At 39.2% G+C, this 10,485-nt stretch overlaps 1 protein-coding gene across 1 annotated transcript; it reads right to left on the bottom strand.

Annotated features, from left to right (window-relative positions):
- Positions 1–5,954: 5,954 nt before the first annotated feature.
- On the bottom strand, positions 5,955–10,159 carry LOC130653916 (cysteine and glycine-rich protein 3-like). Its single transcript, XM_057456410.1, has 8 exons — positions 9,803–10,159; positions 9,697–9,727; positions 9,422–9,581; positions 8,803–8,918; positions 8,553–8,625; positions 7,671–7,759; positions 6,439–6,595; positions 5,955–6,320 (listed from the first exon to the last, which is right to left on the bottom strand). Exons 2-8 carry the CDS (start codon positions 9,700–9,702, stop codon positions 6,205–6,207), a joined length of 717 nt encoding a protein of 238 aa, XP_057312393.1. The 5' UTR covers positions 9,703–9,727; positions 9,803–10,159; the 3' UTR covers positions 5,955–6,204.
- Between the last annotated feature and the right edge of the window lie 326 nt (positions 10,160–10,485).

Genomic DNA, 10,485 nt, shown 5'->3' on the forward strand with positions numbered 1-10,485 from the left:
CGTCGTTGGGATTGATCCCCTCTAGGATCAAGTAGTTTTCCCGATCAAACTTGGGCAACCATAGGTCCTTGTAGGTAGCGAGCACCCTGTAGTCGCTAATATTTTGCACCTCGTTGCCATTCAAAGTGATACGAAGATTTTGCACCAAGGATTTACCTATATTGCTGACGATAGTGCGCTTCGTGTTTGTTCCCGTAAGTTCCAGATCGAAAAGTAGTTTGATACTGCCTGGAAAAATTACATCGTTCTGCCCCATTTTTGGGAAGTCAACATACAAGTCCTCGTTCTGATTAATCGTACTAGGCACATGACTTACTTTTACACGCTGCTTCTTCCCTTTCATAGCCATCATTGTTTTAATCTCCGCGTAGGGATCGAGCTTAGTTCCGAATATGTTACTCATGCTTTATTATTAGCTAATTTTCGTTTCAAATAAATGCAATGCCGATTAATCCAATATACGAAGGAGACGACTTTACGCCAGAGGAAAACATTCTAGACGAGGATGGATCTTTCAATAGGCTCCAGCCTGATGCCAGCTCCACGCTAACGCCAGATCAGGAGCAAGAGCAGGGTCAATCGCCTAGCGGCTCAGCACGAGACACCACGACAAGGCAGAGGGAAGAGCTACTAAAATCAAAGGTCGACGATCTTTACGAACACCTTGGTGAGGAGCTAGGGCAGCCAATTGCGAGATATTACAACGAGTTTGAGGCACGAGGAAACCAGCTTCTTTTCGATGGCATAGAGATAACAAAAAGGCATGGTGAATTAAGGAGCGTTGCCGAGATACGGAGGAGGTTAGGTACAAATCGCTTGCGAGCCATGGGGTTTACCGACTATACTACACCAAGCAAAGGCAGTAAAGCAATGGCTCAGAAACTCCTTAACGAGATTGTTCACGTTGAAGAGAAGGCCGATGATATCGAAATGATGCCGCTGCTCGAGAATGTTCTTGATGAAACGGAGAGCCTGATCGAAGAGACTCCCTTTGGCGCCAGCGAAGCCTTCACAGAGCGTGAAAGAAGAGGGCTCAACCTCGAACTTCAAACACTAAGGGGTAACCTGAAGCACTTGAAAAGCAAGAAGATCTTCTACGACAGCGAGATCGCCAAAGCAGAAGCCAGGGTGAAAAGGCTTGAGACGAAGAAAGCTACACCTGGAGTATCAGAGGTACAGCAAACTATCTGGAACGAAGACATTGTAAAGGCTAGGGAAGATCTAGAACGACTCCAAGATCAAAAGGAAGCAGTACGAGAAGCACACGGTTTACTTGCATCTAACATTCAGAGCCAACTGAAATCTATTAAGGAAACGCTGATGAAAATCGCAGAAGGCGATAAATCTCTGGCTAAAAAGCTTAGAATCTTGTTCAAGGAGCAAGGGATTACTATAGCAAGCATCGTCTCGGCTGTTGGTCTACTGATTTCCACCATCGTACTCGCAGTTACAGGTGGAGGTTCCGCAACAGGCGCAGGAGGAAGTGCCGCAGGAAAGGGCTTTTTGCAAAAACAGCTGGAAAGGCTTGGAAAATTTTTGAAATACCTGGCAGGTAAGGCAGGTGCGGCGCTACCAGGGATTATTGGCACGGTTGTCTCGTTCTTTTTTAGAGTGGCAGCAAATGTTGTTGAATACGCAGCCAAACACCTCTACATGACAATCGCTGCTGCCGTCGCTTTTGTTGTGGCCTACGTTGGGAAGAGAGGCAAACTATCGTAAATATTAGTGCTCCTGCGGAGACGGGCTTCGCCCTTCCGCTGACATTGCCTGGCGGCTCCGCAGGAGCACGGCCGCTAGGCGATCTAATGTGTTGATCAAAACACACTAGACTTTTTTTTATTTCTTCAACCAAATGTACGTTAAAATAACGCCTACCCCAGTTGTAATTAAGGCAGCTTTGTTGTCATCGTGTTTTTCGGCCTCTATTGCTAGCGTAGTCTGCGTCTCCACCCTGTGCTTCTCATGTTTAGGGATCACGCGGCTCACCTGTGGAGGGCGGCGCTTAATAGCAACAATGATGTCAGCCTGCTTCGCGTTAATCTTCGGGTTAACACCGATTGAAAAATAATCCTTGCTGATAAGAATTTTTTTTGTGAAATTCACAACATTTCCAATATCAAGGCTCATGTCACTTGGGATCATATAAACGCCATGAGCAACATTAAAATCCACCTTGGACCGCGTATATTTCAGCACATTTTGAAATTCGGCAATTTCCTTACCCGAGTCGCTAGGTCTAATTATCACATCCTCAAATGTCGTCAGGTACAGGCGTTGAGCATCAATTGCGCTGCCTTGGTTTCCAATGATTCCAGATCTTGCATTTGCCTGGCTTTCGAGAATTAGGTAGGCATAGAAGCGCACGCTTTGGGATAACCGTTCAATACCAATACGAGTGAGGTCCTGGGATTTTTCAATGATCCAGCGACTCCACGAGTCCTCGTCAAGATAGCTAGGGCCTGAACCAGGATAATCTTTGCGATGAAGTTGCCAACTACTGAAGATGGTTTCGTTCCTCCACTTCTGCTCACTACCAGGTACTCCAAACTCGCGAGCCAGTTGCTGGAGTTTTTGTTTGTTGAACGGGTTGTTTAGACGTCGAAATCTAACTGAGCCCGGTAGAGAAATGTCAAGCTCCGATAGAATTTTACGGATTTGGAAATAGGCGTGAAATCGATACACGGCACGAACCATAGGCAACTCGGAGGTAAGATGCTGAATGGAAATACCGCAAGCAGATGTTGCACAGTAGGTAGCAAAGTTAAGTTGAGTGGACCAGAGACTGAAAGGGTGGCTGTTCCACTCCTTTACTAGCCCGCTAGTGCCGGAATAGAATTCATAGTCGACAAAGATGTCTGGAAATTTCACCCTGAACGAGGACCCTTGAACATCAATAACGATGTTCTGCACTGAAAGGTCATCCCCCTTAAGTCTCTCCAAATATCTCCCATGGTTGGGTGCATACTTTGCTTTCGGGTTGTATGAGTAAATGCTCATCTTTTCTTTAAGAATAAACATGAGACAGCTGTATGTCACGGATATAGAGAAGCCTACGATTTTTGACGATTACCTAGGGCAGGACACGAGAATTGCCCTGAAATCGATAAGTATCAGGCCCGTATGACTGAACCTTTACAGCGACAATGAATTTGTCATTCGTAGAACAGGGCCTGATCAGACAGAGACTAGAATTGAAATTATGAACGGTCTATACAGGATAGAGGATTTGGCAACCATCGTCAACAGTCAGGCAGGGGACAAGATCAAATTGTTTGTATTAAAAAATGGACTCTGCAGGCTCCGTGTGAATGACGGGTATACTGTGGTAATCCATCGACAACTGCAGGAGCTTATGGGGCTACCCTACGACCCTGCAAAAAAGTACTTTACCAAAGTCGACTATGACAGCTTCTACAAAACTGACGTGTACCAAAGATTGAGACTCGTTTGCCCCCAGCTGGATGAAGACGATTGCCTACTGGATGGGAAGAAATCAAAAATTCTTGCTTTGCTTCACACCAAAGAGTTAAACGCATGGGGAGACATGCTTACATGGAGTTTTGACACTCCAATCTACCTTCCTTTGAAAGGCTCAACAGACAGACTGGAGTTCATGCTGACGGACGAGCATCATCATGAAAAAAAATGTTTCGTTCGTCGGAATTACGATGCATTTACTCATAGAATAAAGATGAGTGACATAATGAAGTTATATCCGAGCTTACCGAGTGCTCCTGAGCATGAGCCTGAGGAAAGTCAGGTATACAGACTCAAGAAGATCGAGGAGGTGGAACAGTACTTGCGTGGTGAGATCAAAGAGCGTGACAAACTCTACAAAAAGTTCAAGATGCATGGTACGTGGGTTAGATTCACTGATCATGGATTGCTAGCTGTAAGTATTATAACTTCAGGTGTTGGGATTGGTAGTATGCTGTCCGGAATAGGTGTACCACTAGCTGTGGCGATGGGTGGTATCACGATCGCTGTAGGACTAGGGCAGGCAGGTTTACGGAATGCGGGAAAGAGGCTAGACGTTAAGTCAAAGAAGACTCTTAGCAGAGACTAAGTTGAACTCCGTTGTCGACCTCATCTCAAAGGCTGTGGAGAACGGTGTGATTAGTGATTATGAGTTCACCCTAATCATGCAGGAGAAGCAACGCTACATGTTGCTGAAGGAGCAGGTCCGACAACGAACGAGAAAGATCGTAGATTCCATCAATGATCGGGAGCGACAGCAGCTTGTCGCAAAGGGGCGTGAGGAGGCCAAAGAGGAGCTTATGAAAAAACTTCAATCTGCGCAGTATACCAGCGCTACTTAGAGTCTCCACCTGCTTATTCGTAGATCTAGTGTATTATTCAAAACACTAGATCACCTACACAATCTCGATCACTTCTCCTGTATCTTGATCTATGAGCAAGTCGCCATCATGTACGACACGTCGCTGTTTTTTAGCGAGATCCCTCAAATATTGTTCAAGATTTTTCTCCCATGCAATTTTAGCACAAGGCTCGCAGTACGGTCCGTCCGTTTGTGTCGACGCATCCTTATACTTGACTTTGCGTATAGCTTCGACAAGGTCTATTCGCTTCAACGTAGAGTACCCTTTGAGACCTAAGGCTTTAGCTTCTTGTCGCAGTTTGTCCATTTGTTTATGTGAACAGCGGTTGAGCACAACCACCTTTACTCCTTTACTGTTTCACCATCAAACTTAAACGTTGCCATTTATTTTGGGTCTAACCTGCTTTGCCTCATGGACAAAAAAAGTCTCACAAAGGCAGTGGCCACCATTGTAAGTGACGTAGTCTTGGTAGCAATACCAACAAAGCACCTTCTCTCCCACGCGCAGACGTCTTCGACATCTACCACATCTATCGTAGGCATCTAGAGTTCTTTGACAGTCATCGCAGATTTCTCGCATTTATTTTATGATCCACCAAAGATTATTCAGTTTTTGCGATCAAAATACTGTTTCTTCTAGTTCTATAATTCTCTCTACTAGAGCGTTGATAGCACTCTCGCACTCTTCTTCTTTCGCACTTTTCATCACAAGTGCGGTAGAGGTGAGGGCTAGGGCAGCTCCCATACCTCCAAAAAGCGTGAAAAGCATAAAATTTGCGTACCAATCTAGCGCTGTCTTTTTATAGTTGCTTGACATTTATTATACCAGCAATACGTTTGTTTTTGTCGCTATCCGCAACAATTTTGAGACTTTTTATTTCCCTTTCTATTCAAACAGATTTGCGCGTTTGTTGATGTCAGCAGTTTTGTCGAGTGCCGTCATTTTTAATGATGTCACGTGACTTGTTTACTCATTTGAGGCATGATGAAATCTGTGACGTCACAGATTTTTTTAGGGGTCTAAAAGCAGCGTTTTTTAATAGGTGTTTGACCGTTGAATACCTAAAAACTGTTTATATTCATCCCTTACGCTAGCTATAGCCGTCCGAAAAATTGCATTGTCGGGAACAAGGTCGACTAGCGAAATTGGACAATAACATAAGCGACTCTCCAGGACTTCTTATGAAATTTAATTAAAATTTCCATTATGATAGTGGTGATAGAAAAGACAGTCGAACTTAAATTTAAAGTTTTTTTAACTTTATTAAAAATACATTTTGTGAAACTAAATTGCCACAATGATCATCAAGAATCACTTTGGATAACTTCACAAATGGAAGGTTGGGCAATAAAGGGGAAATCCTCTAGAAATTTATTTAAAGGCGGTAACAAAAACGAAACATTAAAGGATTATCATTGAAAATATGCTCGTTTTCGGCTAAATGAACAGCCATTCTGTGATAGATTCAATTTACTTAAAAAAGACAAAGTCATGTTATCGGTTGTCTGATAGTGACGCGTTCATGCGTTAACAGGATGAACATTTGTTTTCGTTTACAATTGAGCTTTTGTAATGTTTAGATTTAACCTCGAAAGCAAAAATAAAAACCAAAACTTTAAAATATTCATTTGTATTTGAATAGCTCTAATCGCAGGTCTACATCAATGTGAAAGAATAAAAAAATATACAATACGTTTCGAAAAAGCTGCATATGAAAAAAAAGTAAGAAAAGTTTTTAAGTTAAATCTTGGTAGATTATAACTTCATATTTTTTTTCAAAAAACTTTTTTAAGTTAGACAATATTTCTTTTCACAACGACACACAAGCTGATAAATAAGAAAATTCCACATTGAAAACTGCTTGTTACTTTCCAGTATTGGTCAAAGCACCAGCACCACCACCATATCCATAACCTGTAGGACCATAGGATCGACCATAACAAGATCTGCAGTAGATTTCTCCACATTCTCCTTCATTTTCTGTACAAATATAAATCTACTTTGTTAAATATCCATTTCCACATATGGAAGCAGTTTTAAGATTTATAAATTTTCTGTGACGTGGGGATGGCTTGTCAAAAAATAAATGTATATATACCTGCTTTTCTTTCCGCCACAGTGTTGGAATCTAACGACTTGTTGCAATCTTTGCAAGTAAAGCAACCTCTTTTGTGCCATGAACCACCAGCAGCAATGATCTCTTCATTAGTGTAAACAGTTTTACTGCATCGACCACATTTTTTTCCACCACCGTACTAAAACATTCCAGGTTATGTTATTAAAAATTTAAAATTTTAGATTGGCATTTAAAGTTCATGATTTGATGTAAGTTATATGTACCTGAGGCATGTTTAAAAGTTATGTGAAGAGTAACCTAGAATTGTAAGAAAAAGGTATTAAAATACGGTTATTAAAATGTAATGAAAGAAAAAATAACATCATATTTATATGATCTTAGGATACTATATAATTTAAAAATTTAAAATAAGACACATCTGGCTTGGTGATATACCATCGTGTGGTTTTCAATTATGCAATAATATTATCTTGTGCATAAATTTAAGATTTATTTTAAACTTGAAAGCCTCCTGACCACACACAGATAGATAGATAGATGTGCATATTTTACATGGCTAGCCTCACAAATATCGAGGGATATACCCTGTCTATTATTTCCAGGAGGGGCCATGGCGTAGATGGAGAGTCCTAGAGTATTTGATGCTCATTTTGAGCTACGCAGACCCAATTAGAGCCCGCGCTCTACTAGACAACTCCCGGCAACATCCAACGGCCCACACAGTGTGCCATCTTCCCAATTTCCCTCACATGGCTTGGGTTAACCCGGGGCTATGGTAACATTCACTCGCCCATGTTGAATCGCCGTCAAGAGGAATCGAACCCCGGTCTCCCGCACAGAGTATGAGAGCTATAACCACTAATCTACGGCGCCACACCCTAATTAATGTAGCACCAAAAGAGAAGTTACTGGTTTTTAATCACGAAATTATCAAAAACATGGCCAGATACATGTCTAGTTAGGAATATCAAGGAAACACATTACAATAGAATATAATTTTTAAAACAAGCTGAGAGTAATATTTCAGATTCTAAGTTGGATCAAAATTATAAGATGTTGAACATATGGCATGGCATTCTCCTCAATTAATAAATGGCTTCCCCTTACTGATAAAATTTTCATTGTTCACCACTCAAAAAAGTACATTTATTTAGGAGGACATTGTGTAACAAACAAAAATGATGTACCTAGCTGGTCCATTATTTTTCTTGTATACCTATTCTTTTATAGCTACAGTTAAGCATCACATATACCAGATATAAAATTTTAGCATTTTTTAGAATTAGATACAATCTAAAATTTTCATTGTTCTTTTTCCTGCATTTTGACCACCCATTTGTCACTGTTAGAAGATTAGAGCAGAGCAGTATTCTCCCGGTTGCCAAATTACAGATACGTATTTTTCAGGATAGCCAGGGAAAACATGCCGTTCATGCTGTATGTTCTTATGAATAGGGACTGATTTTTTCATAGAATTTTTGTTGTGTAATTTTAAACCTCACATATTGTGTAGTTGTAGGTGAGTTTTTGCTAGTTTGGCCGACTAGGAAAATGCTTAATCTTGATTGATCTCATTCAGTAAACGTTTTATGTCAGCACATTTGCTTACATCGACCAGGTTTTATTTTATCTTTCTATATTTGTTTGAAAATATGCTTATCCTATGCTTATATTTTGAGGAATCTCGGCCTGGATGTTCTTACAAACATTGTTTGGTATGTTTTACAAAATAGGTGTGCATTATGCTTTGAGAATCTGTCATTTTAAACTACAGTTACACGTGTAAAAAGAAAGTTCAAAGCTTTAGCCATGTAATAAATATGTTGGAATGAATGAAATAAGAGCATTAAATTATTTAAAATAACTTAAACAATTTAATCTTACCAAAAGTAAAACTCTGCTGCGTTTTAGTTACTTGCGATCGCGACTGAGTTTGACGATGTTATGCTGTGAATTCACTGTTTGCCATTGATCCCCGCCCACTAATTGTGCTCTCCATTGGAGTTACAAAATATTTTTACCGCCTATTAAACTGTGGAACTTTTTTTAATTACAATCAATTTAACGAAAATTCCCTAAAGATTTCAAACCCAATGTCAAAAAGATGTTTTAGATAAATAGATTATTAATTTCACAATCATACACAGTCAAAGCACCCTCTGGTGAAGAGCTAACTCGAAGGCTGGGTATAACAGGCGTGACAACAAACTAAATTCCATTGTGTAAAATAACAAACAAAGATCGGAGCCTGCGCCGAGTTCCGCAAAAGAAAAAAAAAACACGTATATATTTATTTGTTGTTGCAACCATTTATACAATAAAAACAAAGATAAATACAATTAATTGTGTGTACAAAGGAAGAAAATAGATCTACAGAGTTTTTTATGATTTTCCAGTGTTGGTAAGAGCCCCAGCGCCACCACCATATCCGTAACCAGTTGGTCCATAAAGTCGTCCATAGCAGGATTTGCAATAGATTTCGCCGGTTTCTTCAGGGTTATCTTATATAAAAAAGAAAAATATGTGTTTCAAACGTCAAAATTTATATTGTGTTACTCTATATCCCGAACAGAAAAATATTTTAAGGGTAGTAGGGACAACATTTAAAACATTTGAAATAAGTCCTAAATCGTCCATTTTCGTTGTTGTTGTAGTTCAAAGTCGTTTGACCCAGTTGCCACCCTCCCACTCTACCCGTTTTTTCGGTCCTATTTATTTGAAAACAACACAATGGTTTTCTTCTATAAGTAGAAAATTTCGTAGTCGTTTCTAAAACGGAAGGCTATAGCTTGGTTTCCAATAGCCTAAATTTTATTGTAATTATGGATTTTATTGGAAACCTTCTTTTTTTTCGTATCCATAAGCTTATGGGTACGAACAAAAATGAACGAAAAGGGTTCATCGCTGAATATATTAAGCTTTTTATTTTTAAACGTTATAAAAGTGACCGTGAAAGAAACTTGATTGCTTCTTTAGAAAACAGACAAAAATGTAGAGTTTTTACCAGCTTTTTTCTCCGCGACAGTATTGGAGTCTAGGGATTTATTGCAATCTTTACAAGTGAAGCAACCTCTTTTGTGCCACGAACCGCCAGCAGCAATAATCTCTTCGTTGCTATACACGCTTTTGTTGCATCGACCACATTTTTTACCACCACCGTATGCCTACGATTTAATTAATGTTGTTATGCACAACAGCAAACGGATTTCGTGTAATCAGTATGACAAATTTGGTGAATAAAATTAAGAAGATTTTAAAATATAATAAAAAGATACTTACAGGCATTTCTATGTATTTTCTTCTACAACAACTAGAAGTAAAAATTTAAATAAATATATCATAGTATCCTTTGGGCGAAAATAATAAAAATAAATCCAATTCCTACCTGCTGGCAAGTTAAGCTTGGAGAAAGAAGAGTAAGTGATAAAGGTTTCATAGCACTGGGATTTTAAAGCAAATGTAGCTGTCGACAACGCCTCAAACTTTACTTGTTTATACCAAAATATTATTCACATATTTCTTCATAAATTTTAAAATAAGGGAGTCAAATTATCAGCAAAAGCTACATTAACCCCGTCTAAATTTCAAGCTCTGGATATCTTACACGGTTGATGAAAATAACCACATGAAAGTATATGCCAAGAAAAGGTGTGCTTGTTTTTGTTCGGATTATATCGGTCAATATTGTAATGGTTAAGGGGGGAGAGAATCGATTTTTGTGTTTATAAACACAGGTTTATATTATGTTTTTTCTTACAAACTGTGTTAACACAACAGAAAAAAGTTGAGAGTTGTCTGAACAAGGAAGGCAAATGTGTCCAAGATTTTATGTGTTATAACAAAAACAGCAATGTTTACCAAATCGTATAAAAGGGTCACGTGTTTTAAGTTGTCGATTCATTTTTAAGTAATCAAAAAGATAATCGAGGAAATGACAATGTATTTATGTAAATAAAATGACGTGTTTTTTTCTGCTCATTTGCTCATATATGGTCAAATCTATCGCGAATCTTTTTTTTCACAAAAATGGTCAATTTATGCTAAGCAAAAAAAATCAAATATTTTCTA

Source organism: Hydractinia symbiolongicarpus, chromosome 8 (assembly GCF_029227915.1).
Source record: "Hydractinia symbiolongicarpus strain clone_291-10 chromosome 8, HSymV2.1, whole genome shotgun sequence".
Lineage (NCBI taxonomy): Eukaryota > Metazoa > Cnidaria > Hydrozoa > Anthoathecata > Hydractiniidae > Hydractinia > Hydractinia symbiolongicarpus.